The sequence below is a fragment of the Stegostoma tigrinum genome, chromosome 4 (genome assembly GCF_030684315.1).
Source record: "Stegostoma tigrinum isolate sSteTig4 chromosome 4, sSteTig4.hap1, whole genome shotgun sequence".
In the NCBI taxonomy this organism is placed as follows: Eukaryota; Metazoa; Chordata; class Chondrichthyes; order Orectolobiformes; family Stegostomatidae; genus Stegostoma; species Stegostoma tigrinum.
The window spans coordinates 65,738,590-65,763,204 of NC_081357.1; the positions used below are offsets into that span (position 1 = coordinate 65,738,590).

Consider the following 24,615-nt stretch of genomic DNA (forward strand, 5'->3'; position numbering starts at 1 on the left):
AGCATTGTTGTGTTTGTTAGGTCAATCATCTCTCCAGGAATCCCTCAGGATAACGTTCCAGGCCCAACCATCTTGAGCTGCTTGCCTCCATAAGGTCAGAAGTGCAAAATTCACCAATATTACCATTCACAACATCACAGATACTGAAACAATCCATGACCAAACGTAGCAAGACCAGGACAAAATTCAGGCTTGGGCTAAAAAGAGGCAAATAATATTCATGCTACGCAAATGTTAGGCTATGACCATCTCCAGCAATTGTCAGGAGAGGAGTAATCCACCAGAGAGACAGCTGGATCAGTTTCTCTTCAAGGTCAGCAACAAGTGCTGATACTTCACTACAAACCCAAAGATCCTGAGTATTGCTTCTTGTGACAGGCTAACTGGGTTACCTAGACTCTTCTGGAAACGAACTTTACAAATTTAGGTGTTGATTATAAGTAATCTTTTATGACAAACTTTAGCCACATCTAGTTCTGACATATCCTCAAGGTTTCTTGTTCAATTTTAGATGGCAAAAGGCAGAATGTAGCACCATACCGTTGAACTTGCCAACAAATTTCTCATAGCTAACATTGGTGGCAATGTGGGGAACAATGCAATGAGGAGCAGTGGTACTTGGAAAGAAATGGCCTCAGGTAAAGAAACTCAATTCTAGGTTTATGTCTCAGGTGATAATGTTCACAAAAAAGGTTGCAAAATTATCATCTATTTTTATATGAGAGCAGAGGCCATTAGATTCAGCTCACAGCATTTCATGACGGTGGAAAACTAGAGAATTACAGTATAGGAGCCTGTAGTAACCAGGCCCACTGTATAATCCTTTCTAATCCTTCTCTTTGTAAGCATGCTGTTAACATTATGTGCTGTGTTTGAATCGTATGCACATGACAAGCATGTGGAATTGTGGATGTATTTATGGCCTACATGTGATAATCTGGCAAGTTTCCTAGCTCATGTCAAACATTCAAGCTCATCTATCTTACTTTGGAAGAGGTCATTAGGAATGTCAGTTCTTTAAACAGCGAACTGTCTTCTGTGTCTTTCAGACAAATAAATGTCTTGCTGGAATTATATTTCCACAGTATAAAAACTGGAGATTTTTATGGGATATTTCAAATACTTTTACAGTGTATTTTCCTTAGTTCCTCAAACTTCACCCTTTGAGTCTCTTTCCGAATATTGCACCCCGTGTATATTCCAAATGTGGATTATTCTGACGTATCCATAAACTTTCACTACCTCAAGGAAGACACATCCTTGTCAAGTGAGATCAAGGCATCTATCAATAAACATTTAGTTCTCTGAGTAAACAGCAACCTGCATTAGCTAGTAGCAATGGTCAGGGTGAATTCAGCAATGAGACATGATTTTTGTGAAATCGATTGAAGTTTTGGAGGATGTTACTTGTAGTATTGGTAAAGGAGTGCCCGAGGAAATAGCCTGTTTGGATTTTCAAATAGGGTCTCACATAGGAAGATGGTAAACAAAATTAGAAGCCATGGGATTGGTATCCCATCTGAATTGGTGAACAGGTAGGTGGAAAACATGGATGGTAGACTGCAAGTACACTGTAATTGTTAGTGCTGCAGCCAAAGCTGTTCACAATTTATTTAAACGATTTGCGAGTGGGACCCAAATGTCATATCTCCAAATTTGCTGATGACACAAAACTAGTTGGGGAATGTAATAAAAATAAAGTGCCGGAGAAACTCAACAGATAATGACAGCATATGCAAAGAGAAAAATAGAGCTGAGTTCTTTAAGGACCGCAACTTCCCCCCCACGGTGATTGAGAACGCCCTTGACCGCGTCTCCCGCATTTCCCGCGACACATCCCTCACACCCCGCCCCCGCCACAACCGCCCCAAGAGGATCCCCCTCGTTCTCACACACCACCCTACCAACCTCCGGATACAACGCATTATCCTCCGACACTTCCGCCATTTACAATCCGACCCCACCACCCAAGACATTTTTCCATCCCCACCCCTGTCTGCTTTCCAGAGAGACCACTCTCTCCGTGACTCCCTTGTTCGCTCCACACTGCCCTCCAACCCCACCACACCCGGCACCTTCCCCTGCAACCGCAGGAAATGCTACACTTGTCCCCACACCTCCTCCCTCACCCCCATCCCAGGCCCCAAGATGACATTCCACATTAAGCAGAGGTTCACCTGCACATCTGCCAATGTGGTATACTGCATCCACTGTACCCGGTGCGGCTTTCTCTACATTGGGGAAACCAAGCGGAGGCTTGGGGACCGCTTTGCAGAACACCTCCGCTCAGTTCGCAACAAACAACTGCACCTCCCAGTCGCAAACCATTTCCACTCCCCCTCCCATTCTCTTGATGACATGTCCATCATGGGCCTCCTGCACTGCCACAATGATGCCACCCGAAGGTTGCAGGAACAGCAACTCATATTCCGCCTGGGAACCCTGCAGCCATATGGTATCAATGTGGACTTCACCAGTTTCAAAATCTCCCCTTCCCCCACTGCATCCCTAAACCAGCCCAGTTCATCCCCTCCCCCCACTGCACCACACAACCAGCCCAGCTCTTCCCCCCCACCCACTGCATCCCAAAACCAGTCCAACCTGTCTCTGCCTCCCTAACCGGTTCTTCCTCTCACCCATCCCTTCCTCCCACCCCAAGCCGCACCCCCAGCTACCTACTAACCTCATCCCACCTCCTTGACCTGTCCGTCTTCCCTGGACTGACCTATCCCCTCCCTACCTCCCCACCCACACCTTCTCCACCTATCTTCTTTACTCTCCATCTTCGGTCCGCCTCCCCCTCTCTCCCTATTTATTCCAGTTCCCTCCCCCCATCCCCCTCTCTGATGAAGGGTCTAGGCCCGAAACGTCAGCTTTTGTGCTCCTGAGATGCTGCTTGGCCTGCTGTGTTCATCCAGCCTCACATTTTATTATCTTGGAATCTCCAGCATCTGCAGTTCCCATTATCTCAGAAAAATAGAGCTATTGCTTTGAATCCAGTCATTCTTCTTTGGAACTGAAGGGGGCTGGAAAACAGTGATTCACAAAGGTGGAAGAGAAGTAAGTGGAGCAGATTGTGAAGATGCCCAGGACTAAAGGTAAGGAAAGTGTTAATGACTGTAAAGGGGGACTAGTTACAAAGTAAGTGGAAATGATTCGTATGAATAGTTGAAAACTGGTGAGCTAATCTGAGAACAAGCCCATGCCATCAAGGCATGGGATATAATCAAAATGGAGGAGAGAATTGTTAAACCTCAATAAAGATTGTAAAATGCCTGTGTGAAAAATGAGGTGCTGTTTATCCAGCATATATGAGCTTCATTGGAAAACTGCAACAAGCTGAGAATAGACATAGTGAACGTGAGACCAGGATAAAATGTAGAAATGGCAGACACTGGAAGGTCAGGCTTATAGCATCTAATTGAATATAGAGAAAGCCTGACAGGTTGGATGGCTTATGGTCCTAATTTTGAGAATGTAGAGGTGTTAATGACTACGTATACAGTAACCAGGAGGGGAGGAGGAAAAACAGGCAATTTCAAACAATAAAACAAATAAACCATCAGAGTTAGCATCTGAGAATACCAATCCACATCCACAGTAGCCAGCAAAATCTCCAGAATAAATGGGGGGCAAAACCAATTGTTTTTGCTGCAACTTTCTGTATGTACATTTTCCAAAGACTGAGTTTGAAGGTGGGAAAATGTTGAACTGGCGAGCGTTTGAATGGGGAATAGATCCTAGGGGGAAGTGTGTGGATCTATAAGCTTGATAGACTATTTGCCTGTCTATTTGGTCTGTGGCTGGGAATATTTGAAAACTGGATAAAATAGTTTTTAATGATTTAAAACACAATTAATTTGATTTAAACAAGGAAAATGAATGTTCACCTGCATAAGAGATTCAAGCAAGTGTCTCACGACTTTGTCCTGGTCCTCCGTTAGTATCCGATGTAGGGTAGCCCTTCGCTCACTGTCTTTCTTTAGCATAAAGAACCCTGCATCCTTTTCCTCAGGGGATGGTGGTGCACTGTGATCTTCAAAGTGATCATCAGGTATACTGAGAGTTATCTTTTATGATGTGTGATATTTTATCATTGTGTGGTCTCTTAGACAAAACTTAATCCAAATATAACATTAAAGACTGAAAAGGCAAACATTTAAGAGCTGTGGAGTCTGATCATTTTCATCCGAGACCTTGCAGTATCCTGATGTGTCATGTTTCATGTACTGGGTGTACATCTAAGTATGTTGATAAGATAACCTTCCACTATTGACTAATATTAGCAAAGTGGCACTTGTAGCACCGATCGCAAATGAGCAGTTCCCATATAACCTATAATGTTTCATCCACATGTTTAGTTAGTGCCTTAAAAGCTTCCAGCAAAAAGTTTATTAGGTAATCAAAGTACATTGAGAACAAATATATGCTGAGCAGCGATAAATAATTCTGCACTTCATATAGGCATTGCCAGTATCACTCAAAGTGCTAATCAGCGCATTCCCTACTGCAATTACTTAAAGCTGATCTACAGTTCCATAATCCATATCTCACTACATTTTTTTGACTGTCAGCATCGCAGTTGCAATTCCGAAACTCCCAATTATTGCTTCAGTAATTACAAAGCGCTAGCGACATATTAAACAAAAAGCTTTCAATTTTATCCCCTTTCCTTGAGTATTCTGTAGTTAGTTTCTGGAAATCTGTAGATTTTTAGACTCAAAAATTCTGGGTGTTTAATTTGGTGACGGAAATACATTGGAACAGAATTCCAAGCCATAAATGAAGAAAAATCTTAATTATTTCTACTTGTGGTAATAATTATGAAACTATCAGAGAAATCAACCTTTTTCTACAAGAGCTCTTCAGAGGCAAAAACTCTTCCAAAGTGCAGAAACAAGAAATCAGCGGAATGATAGTGATTCAAGGTTGCACTTGCTAACAACTGTTAACATCTGGCACTTTATTAACTGTCTGATCTCCCATCTTGAATCCTTTTGTACCCTTCATTGTCAGCCTCATGTTAACATTGCTAAGTCAATTTTCAATCCAGCCAGGCAAATGTCCATTACGTTCCTACAAACTGGAACCTCTTATAAATGCTGAGCAGGAAATGTTTAAATGATTTCAAAAAATCCAAGAGAGTCTCATGAAAAATAATTGTTTCACTCCAGGACTGGATACCTCAGATGTGATCAGTTCTGGGTCTTTTCAAAGGTCTAGCCAATTCTATGATGGAATTGCAGCTCGAAGGAACATAACTGAGAGACCACTGGAATAGTTTAAGGACAACATCCAGCATGCCCCCTTGTCATGGGTTGCAGATTCATCCAACAGAAACGACCATTGACAAAGTGCAGGGTACGTTTAAATATTCTTTTCCCATATTTATTTGAGGAGAATATGTTGAGTACGTACTTTTCGTCATCTTGTCAATATGTTCCTTTTTAACTGAGGATAGCAAAAGAAGAGGCAGTCAATAAAGTTTAGTAACACGTTCAAACGTCAAAAGGACATTGAAAATTGAATGGAGTGGACTGATAGATCATAGCTGAAGTTCAAGTGGAGAAGCATGAGGTAAAATATTTTGGTAGAACACTATAGCGAAACAGTATTAATTAAAGGGTACTTCTCGAAAGAGGGTGCAAGAGCAGAGTCTCCTGGATATTAATGTTCATAAGTCATTCAAGGTAGAGAGAGACCACTTGATAAAACATTAAGCATCCGAGGTTTATTAATGGGCAATAGAGTACAAGGTCAGTGACATTATACCAAACCTCTGTAAGGCATTGGTCAGATCTCAGGTGATACAGCTCTAGGCAACACACTTTAGGAAAGGTGCAAACGCATTGGAGAGCGTACAGAAGAGGCCTAACAAGAATGGTTCCAGGGATTGAAAATTTCATGAACAAGGATTTTGTTGAAAAACTGGGAACTATATTCCTTGAAGATTAGGAGGCCCAGAGGAGATTCATTTATATTTGCAAAATCATAAAAGAACTGGACAGGATGAAATAGTTCCCACTTGCAAAGGATCAGAACAAAAGGGTACAGACTTAAAATGGTTTGCAAAAGAGGCAAATGTGATATACGAGAAAAAAAACAGCAAATGGTTTGGATCTCGGATGCACTACCTGGAATTCTGGGTAGAGGTAGATCAATCAAGACATTAAAGATGATTAAATAGAAACAATGTGCAAGATTGTGAGCAAAAGAATAGCACTGAGTTAGATGTTCGTTTGGAGAGTTGGCGCTGACATGGTCAGCTCAATGGCCTTCCTCTGGATTCTGTGGCTTAAATAATATTTTACTTTAAAAACTGTTTTTGACTTCAATACCCATTGTGGCATCTGGAAACAAGTATTCTGTGTTTTCCAATCCAAAAAAATGTCACGATGAGTGTTGATAAATGCTTGGGTAACTAGGGATGTGCGGTGAATGCTGACCCAGTCAGCAGTGCCCACATCCCATGATCAAATCCAAAATAAAACTCAAGAGGAATGCAAATAAATGTATTATCCATTGTGATGATGAATCTGGAATATTCTCCTCTCCAATAACATTAGGAGCTGACGTATGGAGTTCTTGTGTGTTTCTTAATGCATTAGCTAATATTAGATTAATCATATCACAGTGCAAGTCAGCACTTTTAGGAGACAATGACAACGAAATCTTAATGTCTTGGGGCATGCAGAATTTTAATGACTATATTAATTGAATTGCACTACCCCCATACATTTTTGTTATTATTCTTTATACAGTTCTAAGATGTTCCAGGCACTTGTTTTGGACAAGATTATGCAAATACTTGCAATTAGCACAATGAGTTTTTATTAATTTGCAATTCAAAATGGTTGTTTGAATAAAAACTATTTTGTCAGTATTATGAAATGCTTTGTGCCTACTCTAAGTCTGATACAGACTCAATCAGAATAATCTGTAGATTAATCTCCCATTAAGGTAATAAATCAGAAAAGCATGTGAAATTACTTCTGGAATTATTAATTTATCATTAAGAAGTTAAGGACATGCTTGAAACACATGCCTTTGGTAAAGAAACAACCAGCTGGACAACAGGCTCATTACTGTCCAGGTTCAGTAAAACTTTCACATAACCAGCACATTAGGCCTTCAGCAAATTCCTAATGAAAAATCTGATATTGCCATTAGGATGCCATTAATCTCGAGGTAGAATTTGCTGAAGCATTGTTTCACTCATGCAGTTCAGGTGGCTCATGCTTTATATATATGTATGTGCTTGTTTATAATTTTCCAACCTTTTATTTCTTTGACAGTTGAAGGAGGCAATTTCTTTTCTATATAACATAATGTTGATAATTTGCTATTATTAAATGCACAACAGCATACTTTGATATAACAAGGTACAGAGCTGGCCAAAGACTATGTTAAACACAATTACAACTGACCTTGAGATTGGCAGCACATTGAGGAAAATGTCAATGTCACTTGCCAGACCAATTGATCATGCATTGAGATACTGGGACAACCATTAATATTTTAATAATAATAATAAAATGACACTGTCATCAGATAATGCTTAATACGCATCTTGAATGAAAAAGAAACCTTTAAAAATTACTAAAAATAAAATTATGGCTGACACACATGACACAAAGGAGAAAACAAGAGGAAAGGCATGATTTTGGGATGCCATTTAGTTCATACAGGAGGAAGGACAGAGACAGAAGACTTGCATGTGTAAAATGACAAATGACAAGGAACAAGAGCCAAGTCACCCAAAAAAAGTAACTTTTTTTTGTCTAGGTTGTGGGACAGTACACCATGATAAAAGCTTTCTGGTTTGCTTTGGATAGTAGCCTTAATGCCCCAATGGCAGAGGTTTGGCCTCAGAGTTTATCACTCATGGCCTGTAACTAATGTCTGCTAGGACTAAGTTGATAACTTAAACCCACAAATACAGAGTGATTCCTGTTAGGTCAGACAGATCACACCTTAGGTGTGATTCACATCACTGCCAGTAGGTGTAGGGTGAATAAGAACATCAGCCTCTTTACTTCAACTGATTTGGATTTTATTTTCAAATTTCTATTCTATCCATTCCCTCTATATGCCATTCCCTAACTTTTAACATTTAAATATCCTGATTGTACAATTCTAACTGAGGAACAGAATTAATCTGCATATCGAGAGGCATGGATTAATCAAAAACAGTCAGCGCAGTTTTTTCAAGGGCAGATCATGTTTTGAACAGATTGACTGAATTATTCAAGGAGGTGGCCAGATGTGTCAATGAGGGCAATACATTTGATACAGTCTATTTGTAACTTCAGAAAATCTTTTGATAAGGATCCACATGGGAGACCGATGACGAAAGTAAATCCCCATGGGATCCAAGCAAAGTCACAAGCTGCACCCAAAACTGATTGAGTGGCAGGAAGCAAAGGGTGATTGGGAAGGGGTGACTTTGTGACTGGAAGTCTGTGTCCATTGGGGTCCCATAGGGGTCAGTGTTAGGGCCCCTACTGTTTATGGTATGTATAAATGATTTAGACTTGAATGTAGGAGAGTTGATTAGGAAGCTCATAGATGATACAAAAATTAGTGGGGTGGTAAATAGTGAGAAGAATATGGATGGACTAATCAGTGTTGAATGGAATTCAATGGAGGTATGTGAGAGGAGATACACTTGGGCAGTACAAAAAAAGGCAAGGAATACAGGATAAACAGTAGAATCCTGGGGAGCAGCATGGATCAGAGAATCTTGGTGTGCATGACCACTAGTCCCTTAAGATAGCAGGACAAGTAGATAAATTGGTTATGAAGACAGATGAGTTGCATGCCTATACTAGCCAAGGTACTGAATCTAAGGGCAGGGAGGTTATGCTGTGACTGTATAAAATGTTGGTTAGGCCACAGCTAGAGTATTATGTGCAGTTCTTGTATCTGCATTATAGGAGGGGTGGATTACACTGGAGAGAATACAGAAGGATTTAGCCAGATTTTGCCTGGGCTGGACAGTTTTAGTTATGCAGAGAGATGAATAAACTGGGGTTATTCTCCTTGGAGCAGAGTAGACACAGGGAATACATGAATGAGATGTGTACAATTATCAGGGGCATAGATATGGTCAACAGAAAGAGATTTTTCTCCTTGATGGATGGATAAATGGCTGGTAGGACAGATTTAAACTAGCGGACAGGAGGCTTATAGGACGTGATGAAACCATAATCTGGAAAAGAGGTCGAGGAAGAAGTCCTCATAACATTTAAGAAATATTTAGATTTCCACTTGCAATGCCAGGGCATACAAGCTTATGGGCCAGATGCTGGAAATAGATTAGAATGTTAGGTGCTAATTTTTGACTGGCACAGATTTAATAGGATGAAGGATCTTTTTCTCTCTGACCTAAACTGAGCCAGATTTAGCAGGAGGGAATATCTCAGAGGTTTCTAGTTTGTTAGGGTCATCAACGTACTTTTAGGGCTTAACATTTCTTGTCCACAGAAATACTAGAAGGTCAAACTGATAATGATGCAGCAACAGCAGTAGGACATTTGCAAAAAATAGACCAAACTACACATGAGAAAGGTTTTGGCCGAGAGATATTATCACGGCACCGTTAATCCAGAGACCCAGGAAATGTTCGAGGGACCAGATTTCAAAACCTGCCAGGTGAATGGTAGAATTTGAATACAATATTAAAACAAAAGCCTGGAATCGAGAGTCCTATGATGACCATGAGTCCATCATTGATTCTTGGGAAAAACCCATCTGGTTCACAATGTCCTTTAGGGAAGGAAACTACTATCCTTACATGGGTTGACCCACATGTGACTCCAGACCCACAGCGATGTTGTTGACTCGTAACTGCCCTCTGGGAAAATAAGGATAGGCAATAAATGCTGATGTGAAAACCCTCGCCCCATGAATGATTTTTAAAAAAATCTCCTTAAATCCTTATGTCTCATTGATAAAGGTTGAGTAAAGGGAAGGCCAAGAAATGTAAGTCAGAATGAAAGAAAAAAAAGTTAGAAAAAAATACAAATTTTACACATTTCAAATTTTTCATCTTATTTAGGAGTACAAATGTTTATAACTTTTCAGTTTCTGAGTAGGAAATGTTGAGTGACAGCTATCAATAATTGTCACGTTGTTCAAAGGTTATAAATAATGCTAATTAGTAAACTTAATTTTCCACGGAATATTTAATGGGAAACTAACATGCAAAGTTACAGCAAGATTGTAAGGGAGTAAGATGCTGTTCTTGTAAGGTTAACAACAAATTAGGTAATTCACAAATTACAGCATAATCTTCTTTGCTACAAATTGTGAGGTGAATAATGGTGTGTGTTGTCAGAAATATTATTCCTTTCAGCAAAATCCAACAATTTGTTTTCCTCTAACTTGTAGCGAATATATGTTCAGGTCACATTTCAAGCTTTTTGACTACTTACCACAGAAGGCTTTGGATCAAACTACATTGTTTTTAATTAAAATTTAGTGTGCCAGGGATCAAATATCCAGAGTTACAGGAATGCTGATTGGATTGAATTCAAGTACCTCGATATAGTATTGCTTCTCATTTATCACATTGGTTAGCAATGAATGAAGTTTATTAAGAAATTAATTTAAACTTTCTCACTTATTTTGTTGAAATGACTTTATTTATGTAATAAAGCAATGGATATTCCCACTCTAAGAAATACAGGGGCAGAACTTTCCATCAGATGAAGCTGTCTCATCATGCTTGAGTGACCACAAGAAATCATACAGATGTAAAACAAGATTTCCTTCTATCACCATAAAAACTAAATAAAACAAAGTAGAGATTCAGATTTACCAGGTCTGATTTAGACGATGGTTTGAATCCATGTATCTCCATTGAGTAGCGAGGACAAATTATTAGTTTTTTTTGGTGTTGGGGATGGCCTTTGCCTGGCACTTGTATGATGGGAATATTACGTGTGACTTCCCAGTTAAGCCTGAATGTTTTCTGGGTCTTGCTGCATATGACCATGAGCTGCGCATAGGACAAGAGCAAATTTAATTGCCAGCGAATGACTTTCATTGGCAAATGGCAGGATATTTTGTGCCAATTATTTTTCCACAGTTAACTATGTGAATGGATAGATTGAACTACACTGAAAGCTGCTCTACATTTGAACCACAGAGTAGGAAATGATAAATATTTGATACCTGCTTTCTTTGATGATGTAGGAGCTGTCTTCTCTTTAGTTGGCTCTACATAAAAGACAAAAAAGATGATGCTTTAAGGAATTTGTTTATAGATGTAGTAGTAAAACACTAAGATACAATAAAATAAAAGCAAAAAAGTTACTTTTGCTGAGGGAGCTATATCAGTTAACGGCAAGCAATAATTTGAAAGCAATTTTGCAGTTACTGTCAGATTCATGAAACCCCCTGCATTGTTTTTCCTTTGATGTCACAGATCCAATTTTTCTATGAAACAAATGATATGTCCAAAGACAAGTATCCTAGCAACAGAATTAGAACTATAATTTAAGTTTAAAAATGATCCTTCTTTGCATAATATAATTACACGATACAACACAATGCTTCATAGCAAATGTCTGCAATTGATTTTTTAAAAAATTTAAGTTAGACCACAGTTTAAAGTTTGCGATCTAAAGCTATAGCAAATGTTAAAACATAACAGTAACAATGGTGGTAAGTGGGCATGCGTTGAACAGTTATTAAATCCTTGGTTATAATTGTAATTATTTATCAAGCACAATGTACTTAATGGTAGGTGAAACTATTTTAAGCCACTGACCTCTAGATAAATGTAAAACACCTCATGCTAAAGGTCTCAATGCAAGATTTAGAATAAGGCTGTTTACTTTGCCACTGTTAAAAATAAAAATGGCTTTATGAATTGGTAGAGAGTACTGGAACTCAGCCTCACAATGAAAGCCAAATTCAGAAATACAGTAAGACATATGTTTGCACCAGGAGATACAAAAATGGATGATGAATGTATCTGATTTTCACATGTACCTGGTAATCATGAGCAAGAACAACAAAGAACATGAATAACATGACACCCTTCTAACTAACAAATGGTATGTGACAGGGCTGCGGAACTGAAAATAATGACAATAGGTAAAAATAAAACTGATCACAAATCACTAATAACCTTACACTGAATCCATGACTGGCACAAAACTAAGAAAAATTTTGAACAAATCTACTGCTACGTTTCATGCCCTTGAAATTATATATTTACTTGCTGCTGATTTTGCTGCTTGAGTTTCCATTCTCTCTGTAGTGAGCAAAAATAAAAAAGAGATTTATTATAAATCTAAAACACACATTAACAAGCTGTTAAAGCAAGTTAAGAAATTTATCAGTAAAACAACAGACTGATTGTATGCAGTGCATAAGCACCATTTTAAAATAAACTATTTTTGCGTTTGGATTGAAATGGGAAAAGAACACTTCTAAAAACCAAGGATCATTGAGGGATTATTGCACCATTTGGAAAGAAAACAACCTGACGCTTATTCTAGACACTTTTTACATAGCTACTGGCTTATATAATAGTGTAGAAGGGTTTACAAGTGAGCTAAACTGAGGGACGTATACAAACTGAAATTATGTCAGCAATAAGTAGCTGATTGGTCTGTGGACAAGTAACCAGACAAAATGCCTTACTTCTGCAAGCAACAATGTAATTGGTTCCACATTAGCTAATCAGCCTGGGCTGTGAACAAGATAGGGAGAAGATATCAGATCTCCTCAAGCTCAGGGGTTGTTTCTTTTCTCTGGAGTTCTGTCCTTAAGTCTGAAGAAAACCAGTTTATTTTTTTCCTTTAATAGCTATTATAAGCTGTGATTTTTAATTGGTAAGTCAAGATCAATATAAATGTAAACCAGTCATTCTGTGTCTCCTGAAAACAAGTGAACTCATTCGGACAGAGAAGGTCAAGAAACCACTCTAACCAGCACAAGCATCATTTCACCAAATCCCGTGAAGAGAGGCAGTTGAGCTACTTTCCCAGTCATTCCCTCTATTTATAGTCTGTCTATCTGTCTGAATGTGTATATAAAAGGAGTTTATAATGGGATTTGAGTTTTAACTAGTAGTGTATGCCAATGATTCATTATTGTTTATCTGTAGATAGAGCCTATTAATTTGTAATAAATATCATTCTTGTTAAATACAGAAACCTGGTCCATGCTTTCTGTCAGTCTGGGACTAAAAGGCAGTTATGTTAGGGAATTATGTGCATTTTTCAAAATCTTGAACATTTGTAATGACACTGAGATTAGCAATGCTTGCTTTTCAGTATGCTCCCCCAATGAGGCAGAACATGTGGCTATGGATTCCAACCAATTGCTTCAGGCTTCCAAGGAGTAGGAGTTGTGAGGTGGTAGGGAAATTGGGTCCTCATTCAAAATCATTCCATTTCCTGACGGGCCGTGGAAGGAGCTAGGTGTTCAACTGCACATATTCTCTGAAAGTCCATCCACTGCAAAGAAATGGCCCACTCGTAGTCCCCTTTCCCCACAGGGTGCCATCTTCTGTTTCTGAAAGCTTGTTGTTGAAGTGAGATCCTGGATCCAATCTTTGCTTGATTTCACACTTACAAAGTGAAACATTTGCAACACACACTCCTAACTTACCCACACCGCAGTTTCAGTTCCATCATGCCATTTTGAAATCAATAAAAAAAAACTTTAGCCAAATTAAAGATGACAGACATTGAAAGAGCTATTGTAACTCAAGTCAAATCTAGACTCAAATTCCACCAAATGACATTGTGTGGTACACAAGTGAAATCCTAATTAATATCCTTCACTTGCATGTAATGCAGCACGATTGTTATACACTTAATAAATCCTCCTGCTCCCCACTCCAATTGTTATCCAGTTTGGTTTACAACATAGCTGGATTCTTGTACTTCCTGTACTTCCGCTATGAATGATGAGCAGGACGGCTTCTATCTGATGCCCACAGTTCACTTGTACATAAAGCTCAGATCACAAACTGTCACATATCTCAAGTTTGTGATGAAAATAGAGGAGAACATAATTAACTAGTGTAAAAAAAATTAACATATTAGATTGATTTTCTTAACTGTTTTGAACAATCTGTTGAGTGGTATAGCTTCACACTTCCACAATGTCTTAGATGCAGGTTCTGTTTACAAATGAAACAAGTAAACATTTTTTTGAGAACAAAAGATGGTGATCAGCATTTCCTTCAATTTCTTGGATTTCCTTTGTATTTTGGCAATTTTCCCAAACTTTCCAACAAGTTCTGATTTGACACATTTTATAATGAGAAGAAATTGGTGTTGCAGTTTTATAGTTCTGGGCTATACACTCAAAATGTACTCAGGGCAATTCAGACGAAAAATTATAGTGCGCCCTTATTGTCAAAATCAACTAGAATAGTTGGAAGTAAGCAATATGTGAGCCTCAGCTGTGCAAGAAGGTTTAATCATGATTTCTACAGCATTAAACATCTTTCCCTCGTGATATGTGACGATCTGCTCAGACAATCCTGGACTTATTTCTAACTGCTTTTGGGGGTAGGAGATGCCTTGGAGATTTAGAATATAGTGAGGAGATATGTTTAACTCTGCCAACTTCTGCATTATGACCTGCAACTACACTGATTTCACTCTGATAATGAACATGATCTTTGCAATAAACCTTTGTATCATAAAAAATTTTCTAAAATATGTGATCTTCATATTGTTGGCCAGATTCACCTTTATGAAGTACACTTTACAGAAGATCTGGTAAATTTCAAATGAGTGCAATTGCAGCATCCATTTTGACAAGGTTGGTGGCTTTCCAAAGTTCATAGTGTAATTGATGGCACACATGTTGCATTTCCACTGTCACAGAAAACATCAGTAATCTTCCTAAGCTTAGGGCTTCCACTCCCTAAAGCATGGATTGCATGTGACAACAAGCAGAAGGTCTTTCTAATATAATACACACTTCAGAGATAAAGTTCAAAGTCTTTGCAGTATATACATTTACCCACCTGGTTTTACTGGTGCAGCATCTTTTTTCTTTGGTGTTACATCTGGTTCTAAAAGAGAAAAAATGAGGCAAACCCTTAAATATATCATTAATGTTTGTAATAGTTAGATCAATGTAATATGCAATAATTAGGTATAAATAAATGCATCCCAAAATCATCAAGAAACCATTACATCACATTAAATCATCAAGTGTATTCCAATTAAACAAATAGAATGGCAGTATCCAAATCATTCTGAGGAATGCTGATGAAAACTAGCAGATGAATTAATCAGAAGTTAAACCAGCAAGAATATACATGCCTAAAATGAGTAGAAGAGTTCAGAAGTAAAAACAAGTAGGAGCTTTTAATGAACTTTGTTCATCTGGTGAAGATCTTTGCTTCCTCACTCTCCATGGGAGTCATATCGGAAGATTGGAGGGAGGCAAATGTTGTTCCTCTTTTCAAGAAAGGGAATAGGGAAATCCCTGGAAATTACAGACCAGTCAGTCTTATGTCTGTGGTCAGCAAGGTTTTGGAAAGAATTCTGAGGGATAGGATTTATGACTATTTGGAAAAGCATAGTGTGATTAAAGGGAGTCAACATGGCTTTGTGAGGGGCAGGTCATACCTTACAAATCTTACTGAGTTCTTTGAGGAGGTCATGAGACAGGTTGACGAGAGTTGAGCAGTGGATGTGGTGTACATAGACTTCAGCAAGGCATTTGATAAGCTTCCCCACAGCAGGCTCATTTATAAAGTCAGGAGGTATGGGATACAGGGAGATTTGGCTGTCTGGATTCAGAATTGGTTGGCTGACAGGAGGCAGAGAGTGGTTGTAGATGTTAAGTATTCTGCCTGGAGGTCAGTGCTGAGTGGTGTCCCACAGGGCTCTGTTCTTGGGCCTCTGCTGTTTGTAGTTTTTATAAATGACTTGGATGAGGAGGTTGAGGGGTGGGTTAGTATGTTTGCTGATGACGCAAAGGTTGGAGGTGCCGTTGATAGTATCAAGGGCTATTGCAGGCTTCAGCGAGACATTGACAGTATGCAGAGCTGGGCTGAGAAATGGCAGATGGAGTTCAATCTGGATAAATGCGAAGTGATGCATTTTGGAAGGTCGAACTTAAATGCTGAATATAGGATTAAAGGCTGGATTCTCAGCAGTGTGGAAGAAGAGCGGGATCTTGGTGTTCAGATGCATAGCTCCCTCAAAGTTGCCACCCAAGTGGATAAGGTTGTTAAGAAAGCATATGGTGTTTTGGCTTTCATTAACAGGGGGATCGAGTTTAAGAGCTGCGAAGATTTGTCTTACAAGGAGAGGTTGACTGAGCTCAGACTTGGGAGAGAAGGAGGAAGAGAGGTGACCTGATCGAGGTGTACAAGGTAATGAGAGGCATGGATAGAGTCGATAGCCAGAGACTTTTCCCCAGGGCAGGATTGACTGCCATGAGGGGTCATAGTTTTAAGGTGTTAGGATGAAGGTATAGAGGAGACATCAGAGGGTGGTTCTTCACCCAGAGAGTTGTGAGCACATGGAATACTTTGCCAGTGGTAGACGTGGAAGCAGAGTCATTAGTGATGAAGGGTCTAGGCCTGAAACTTCAGCTTTTGTGCTCCTGAGATGCTGCTTGGCCTGCTGTGTTCATCCAGCTCCACACTTTGTTATCAGTGACATTTAAGTGACTGCTGGACACGCACATGGACAGCAATGAATTGAGGGGAATGTAGGTTAGGTTATTTTATTTTTGGATTAGGATTATTCCACGGCACAACATCGTGGGCCAAAGGGCCTGTACTGTGCTGTACTTTTCTATGTTCTATGTTCTATGGTGTCCTGACTTATAGGAACAGGAACAATCACTTCTTGTAACATGAATGCTCGTGTTTTAAGCTAAAGTAGATCAGCTCAATCTCATTCTTTACACAGGATTTCTTTTTGAGAAGCAAACCCTCTTTGTGGCTCCTTGGCTTCTTTTCTTCTTCTTTAGGTCAGTTACATGGGCTGCAGTGAATTGAGTGCTAGAGTGAAGTGGATTTCTACATCAGCGAGAATGACTGTAGTCTAACTGCTAGAAATAATAATGCCCTGCCGCTCAAACCTGTCCTTTGTTGGAAACGGATAGAAGTTATCAGTCCATGGTAAGATTTGCAATACTATTAGAACATAGAACATAGAACAGTACAGCACAGAACAGGCCCTTCAGCCCACAATGTTGTGCCGACCATTGATCCTCATGTGTGCACCCTCAAGTTTCTGTGACCATATGCATGTCCAGCAGTCTCTTAAATGACCCCAATGGCCTTGCTTCCACAACTGCTGCTGGCAACGCATTCCATGCTCTCACAACTCCCTGTGTAAAGAACCCGCCTCTGACATCCCCTCTATACTTTCCACCAACCAGCTTAAAACTATGACCCCTCGTGCTAGCCATTTCTGCCCTGGGAAATAGTCTCTGGCTATCAACTCTATCTATGCCTCTCATTATCTTGTTTACTTCAATTAGGTCCCCTCTCCTCCTCCTTTTCTCCAATGAAAAGAGACCAAGCTCAGTCAACCTCTCTTCATAAGATAAGCCCTCCAGTCCAGGCAGCATCCTGGTAAACCTCCTCTGAACCCTCTCCAAAGCATCCACATCTTTCCTATAATAGGGCGCCCAGAACTGGACGCAGTATTCCAAGTGCGGTCTAACCAAAGCTTTATTGATTGCAACTGAATGTTCCTCATTGATGTTACAGTCATTTTTTTTCTCTGGAAAGGAAGAATGCTTGAGAACTGAACTAGGATTTCAACAGTCACCAATTTCAGTAAAAGAAATCTCCAGTTCCAAGAGATGAAATTGAGCGCATGCCCCTTTCCCATAACAGAGACTGACATCAGTGAATCATCTCCCACCCATAATAAACACTACATAAGGCCTGTAGTGATACATGTGCCAGAAGACTCCATTTTTGGATCTAGGTTCAGTTTACACTCAAATAGATTTTGAGATTCATTCAAGCCATTCCAAATGGCTGCAAAATCCTTTGAACACAAATTTTCCATGGCCAGCTGATACACAGAGCTTTCAAGTGGGATTGATTTTATGATAGCTTTGGTACAAACTAAATTGAGTGCATAATCCCTCCACTTTTTAAAACTGGATATTTATTAATCAGGAGAATCAAAATGACCAATGCACAATTTGTTTTAATATTATAGCTGGCTCACTAATATGCTTCAGGAAAAAGAAACTATTGCCTCTGCCTGACTAAAATCTTACATTTTGTAATTGTTCCTTCTTGATTTCTAGTGGTATGTGAAATCAGTAGTTGTGCAAAAAGACATTATTTTGAGGCTTACAACCAAGGAAACCATGGTTCAGGCATGGACAGCAAGCTTGGTTATTGTTAATGTGAATGCAGCTATAAGGTGTTGCTGTCTCTGTCTGTCTTTCTATCACATTCTGAGGTCAGCATTGCAATGACTGGACAAAGTTGCGACCATAGCTGTCAGTTACTGCCATAGATGCACCAGTAACTACGTAATTTTACATGTATTATTTCTAAATGACAATTGCGGTGATTTTGTGTCTGGGCTTTGACCTAGCAAATGAGGGATTTTCTCCATGTCTGAAGTTAACAGTTAATTTAGAAGCATTTAAACAAAGTTGCTGGAAAAGCTCAGCAGGTCTGGCAGCCCCTGTGAAGGAGAAAACAAAGTCAGCATTTCGGGTCCGGTGACCCTTCCTCAGAAGTTTTTAACTGATAGGTATTTCTGTAATAACAGCAAATACTTTTAAAAGCAGTTTGTTGAAGCCTGGCTGTAGTGGGGGGAATGCGTTTGTGCACTAATGGACATTTGTTCATATTAGATTGCTTGTCATGAAGCGTGGTAAATAATGGGGCCTTAAAGCTGAGTTCTGGAACTTAGTACAAGCGCAAGGAAAACATCTATAACTGAAAAACTTAGTTTCACTTTTAGCTTTAGGTAGATTTCTTTCAGTCCCAAGAAGATATTGGAAAAGCAAAGCTGTACAGAGCAGTACTCCTGGGGAGAGAAAGATATTGGGGTCAGTCTTTCGAATGAAGATTTAGTTTTGATTCCAAACCAGCTAAGGACCTGGAAGATGTTGCTTAAGCCTTTTGCAATGAAGATCAAATGTATAATAGCTTGAGGAAGAAGCTATTCCATTTCCAGTTTAACAATTGAATTCCCAAATGACAAACCTACCAAGGTGTTAGATATATTCTCTCTGTGTCTGTGTGGGATTACCCTGCGTGCTCCAATTTCCCCTCACAGTCCAAAAATGAGCAGGTTATGCTAAATTGACCATATTGTTGAGGAATGTGTAGGTTAGGCGAATTAACCATGGAAAAAGCAGAGTTGCAGGAGAGGATAGGGGGTTGGGCTTGGGAAGGATGCTCTTCGGTGGGTCAGTGTACACTCAATTGGCCAAATAGCCTGCTTCCACTCTGCAGGGATTCTGTAATGATGATTCAATGCCATGGAGACTTGTGCGAATACTATGGATCTGGGCTTTGGTGAGTATTTTGGGTGCTGTGCCAAGGACAAGTATTTTGAGAACTTTACTGGAGCTTTTCATATGCACCATATCAAAGTTCTTTAATTTTCAATTTATAAAAATGTGTTTGGCATTAATGGGATGATACTTCTGCTTTCATGTTTAAAACCTTTGAATTTTTGCTACAAGTAGATATTTTATATTGTTAAAAATCTGCAGCAGTGCTTATGGTTCAGTGAGGGAATGCTTTGTTAAAACCAAAACAAACAAGTTTTGATCTATCAAGCTTGTTCCTTCCTGGGATCTGACCTGTCCTCTAATAACATCTGCTGAAATCACAATAGGCCTCCTGGAGGCTGTAAGCATCTGTGCTGTGGACAGCACAACTTTACATCCATTTGTCAAACGATCAGTGTTTCTCCACATCTTTCACCCAAAAAGTGGCATCCTAGCAGATGAGGCCAATCAGGATATGCTGTCTCTAGATCACCCAAGACACTTTCTTTTGCTTGATGTACTGTATTTGGACTACTTCTGTGAGAGCATCTAACAACATACTTAGTCAGCTCTTGTTTGCTCATTAGTTGTGATATCAGGTTACTTGTCACAGCATCCTCGAGAAATGATCGTACAGCATTGAAACAGGCCATTCGACCCAAGTGATCTGTGTTGGTGTTTATTTTCCACACGAGTCTCCTCCCATCTATCTGCCTCATCTCAACTTTTCAGCATATCTTTATACACATTTCCTTTTAAAATGATCCAATGAACCACTTCCCGATAACAAGTTCTGATATCTGAAGGCTATTTTCCTGAATTTATTTGCAACTAATTTGTATCTGTGGTAGCTAGTTCTGAATTTTCTCCACATCTATCTTGTTCATGTAAGTCAGAATTCAAAAGAGAAAAAGAAAGCAACTTGTTCAATCATTTCCAATAAATGCAAGTTCTCAAATTTGGTAGCATTTTATCACATCGCTTATATTGATTTCTTCAATTATATTTCTAGTTTCCTTGGTTTATTCTACCCCCAGACAGTTCAGTATTTCCTAAGATACAGTTGGCATCTTATTTCTTCAAGACAAAAGTACATCATATTAAATCTACCTACTATATACAGATTTCTTTGCCATAAAACTGTCCAGTCTACAATACTGGTTAGTGCACCTAAATTTACTGGCATGATTCCCCGTTGGTGTGCATGCATGGGCATAGGGCATCTCACGTAATCTGAAATATCTATTATTTTTATAGTGTTTCTATTCTTCCACCCTCAAAGACATTGGATTAGTGAAAAACCTATTGCTACCAAAAATAAGAATGTGAGAGCTGGGAGCTGTATTATGCAATTAAGACCTTTGGTTCTGCTCCGCCATTCAATAAGGTTAGAATGAATGTTCTACATTTACTCAATCTTCCTACACTATCCCCATATTCCTTAATTTCCTTTGTACCCAAAAATTGTAAAGTTGGGGGAGGGTATAATTAAAACATGTATCGTTGATAGAATTACAAGAGGGCTAAGTGCCAATGGGAGAGAAAATGGTGAAGAATTAGCTGCAGTACGTCAATCTTAATATTATAGCAGCTTTTTAATGTCCTGCTATCCAGCATCCTCATTCCACACACACAATGATTACAAATCAACATCTTGCATAGGGGATTCAGAGGCAAGCAATTTATTGGGATTAGTTTACCCATCTCTAGCAGCCCAAGTGCATTAGATTCTGGAGCTGTGGAGAGGGAAACAAGAGCAGAGACCCTTTGCATAAGTTGTCTGTCTTCTTTTACACATGACATGTATTTCCTGAGACACAAGGAATGATTGTGGTAAGTTCCATCCTGAAACAGGGGGTTCCCAACAGATCAGTGCAAAAGATAAGACTGATGCTTTTGCAACAATCTTCAGCCAGAAGTTCCAATTGAATGATCCATATCAGCCTCCCCCGCAGGGTCCCCAGGATGATGCCAAACATCAACCAATTTGCTTCACTCCATGTGATATCAAGAAACAGTTGGAGGCACTGGAGACTGCAGAGGCTATGGGGCCTGGTGACAGTTGGGAAGTAGTACTAAAGACTTGTCCATGTCCAAATGCAGTAAAATGGACAATATCCACATTTAGGCTGACAAATGGAAAATGGATAATACACAACAACCATGAAATATTCATCTCCAATGAGAGAGAATTTAATCATCATCCCTTTGACATTCAAGGGGCATTTTCAGCTTTGTACCCCTCATTATCAATATCCTGAGGGATACCAATGGCCAGAAACTGAACAAATGAGTCATGTACAATTCTGTGGGTACATGGAGTCAGAGTTTAGGAATCCTGCAGCAAGTAACTCACCTCCTAACTTCCCAAAATTTGTCCACCACCTGCAAGGCACAGTCAGGAGTGTGGTGGAAGACCTCCCATATGTCTGGATGTGTGCAGCTCCAACACCACTCAAACAAACTTGACACCATTCAAAAGAATGCAGTTCACTTAACTGGTACCATATCCACAAATATTTATGCCTTCCACTATTAACACACTATAGCAGTGGTGTCTCACCTACAAAGTTCACTGCAGAAATTCACCAAGGCTCCTTAGACACCATCAATCAAGTTCTTAACTAATACCATCGAGAAGATAAGGGCAGGAAGTGCATGGGGACACTATATCTGCAAGTTGCCCTCCAAGCTAGTCACTATCCAGTCTTTGAAATACGACACTGTTCCTTCAGTGCCACTGGGTCAAACTCCTGGCATTCCCTCCCTAACAGCTTTATAGGCCTATTAGACCAATATGGTGGTAGAGTTCAAGAAGATAGCTTGCTACTAACTTCTCAAGGGAATCTAGGGATGCGCAATACCCATTTCCCATGAATGATTAGAACTTGAACTCACCCTTCTAGACTTAAAGCATTACCACATCCCCAACATTGCCTGATAGAGATCCTTTGAAAGAGGCTTATTTCTAAAGATAGAATAGTAGAACATAATGTTGCTGTAGGTCCAATAGGCCTACAGCATTAACAGTCATTCTTTAACAGACCACCTGGCTTGCAGTTCCTGAAAAGGAAGCATTTTGTTGTTTGGAGAGGAAGGAGTATTGGTAACCACCGATCTAATTTCATGTTTGGGTACAATCTGTGACAAAACAATTTTGGGACCTTTATCAAGTGAGATCCCAGAAGAAAGTGGAGCAACATAATACCGAATGTATTTTTCACCTGTTGGTTGTGAAATATTTATTGAATTCCACATAGGATTGTTCTCCCTTCAAAATCATAAACGTAATTCTTAAACTTTCCTCCACATCTTTTCTAAATAGTTAACATTAGCAAATCAAAAGGAGTGACCACTTTGGCAGATCTGCTGTAGTGAAAAAAAGTTATTTAATTTTGCTTAAACAAGCAAACCTTGAAAATCCACACAGATTAGCAACTGTCTAGTTCGTTCCAGGATTTTGATTCAGTGACATTGATAAAAAGGCAATACAGTTCAAAGTCAGCATTGTGTGTGGCTTGAAAGGGAATTTGTAGGATGTGGTATCTCCCTGTATCCACACACGAAGCATACAAATGTGAGAGATTTTGGAGAATGGAAGTGTTTCCAATCTTTAGCAGCAAATATAGAGACTGCAGATGTATGCTGCTAACCCCATCAAATTTCCAAAGATCAGTTAGGCATTCACCAATTAGTACGTGACAAGTGAGAGTCTACATTCATAGAGGTGTACCCAGGACACTCATAAATGTACCCAGCAGCATAGGAGAATTTGGAATGGCTCCAAGCTATGGTGATGACACAGGCCTCCTGTGGGCCAACAGTGACTAATCAACAGTCTCACCAGGTCCAACATTTACTTGGGTACATTGACAGTGAGAGTGCAGATGTGGAGCCTCCAAAGATTGGAAGCCCCAGACCACCCTAGCTCTTTCCATCTTGTTCCCTGTTAAGTAAGAGCAAGTAAGGGTACATGGATTAATTTAGAATGGCATCATGGTTTAAGTTAAAATGGCATCATGGTTGGTAGCGACATGGTGGGCCAAAAGCCCTGTTCCTACATTGTGCTGCTCTGTTTTCTATGTACCTATGCAAGGCAACATATGCTTGGCTTGGACCCTTCTGACAGATGCTCCCTAATTTTATGCTAGAAGCATAAGATATTAAAGTCTGCAAGTTTTCAGGGTTACAACATTCTATGACACTGAAGAATGTAATGATGTTCTTTTTTACTGTTTGCTTAAGATGGGCAAGTCAATTGGAACAGAAATACGCCAGGGATCTGGTGACAATATTGCAAGTAATATCTAACCCCAGAAAATTCCAGTGCAACCAGACTAGGGATAAATAATCAGGGATAAAGGCTGTAGTGTCCCAGAATCATTGGGGTTTTCAGTAGACCAGAAACACAGTTTGTGGCTTTTTAGCATTCTCAATTACTTCAAGAAGTTCATGTGATGCCTCATTACAGAATGGGCAAAGGGCTAAGCGTTCTGAGAAATGTATTCACAGATTCCAGAATTAAACTTTCCTTTCCTAAAATAGAGTTGCCATAATAAGTCCCCAGTTTCTAGATTAGCTTATGTTCCACATATTCCATTCAGAATGTATGCTAAATGGAGGCCGCACCATGAAAGATTAATTTAAAGAGATGTCCCACGAGTATACAGTCCTCCTATTATTCATTATTCATTCCATCACTGCCTGAGATTCAATGTTTTCTGACTAATTTCAAACAATGTTTCTGTAGTTACTCTCATTTTGCAAGGATTTATCTTCTCCTACCCACATTTCAATCAATGCTGTGTTAACTTCAGAAATTAGGTGTAGGTATTTCCAATGGCTGAAGGGTCAACATTAATAACATTAATAAGTTTATTTGTAGAAACATCAGTGGCCACTTAAAACTAATCATCATAAGGGCAATATACTGCCTGAAAAGGTGGTGGAAAAAATGTAATTGCATTCACACTGTAATTGCACAAATACTTGAAACAGAAAAAGTTACAGGACTATGAAGTGAATGCAGGAATTATTAGAATTATTGGGACAATGCTTCCAAACAGTAGTATAGGGGCATTGGGCCAAATGATCTCCTCAGCTGTTGTATCATCCTCTGCTTCTATGACTGAA

At 39.4% G+C, this 24,615-nt stretch overlaps 1 protein-coding gene across 1 annotated transcript in view; it reads right to left on the bottom strand.

Annotated features, from left to right (window-relative positions):
- trdn (triadin) overlaps positions 1-24,615 on the bottom strand; it is a 433,668-nt gene that overhangs the window by 210,391 nt on the left and 198,662 nt on the right. The window contains exons 13-17 of the mRNA XM_059645698.1: positions 15,005-15,052; positions 12,230-12,265; positions 11,179-11,223; positions 7,278-7,316; positions 5,419-5,451 (exon numbers count right to left, since the gene is read on the bottom strand). Coding sequence (XP_059501681.1) covers positions 5,419-5,451; positions 7,278-7,316; positions 11,179-11,223; positions 12,230-12,265; positions 15,005-15,052 — 201 coding nt within the window. The remainder of the gene's footprint in view (positions 1-5,418; positions 5,452-7,277; positions 7,317-11,178; positions 11,224-12,229; positions 12,266-15,004; positions 15,053-24,615) is intronic.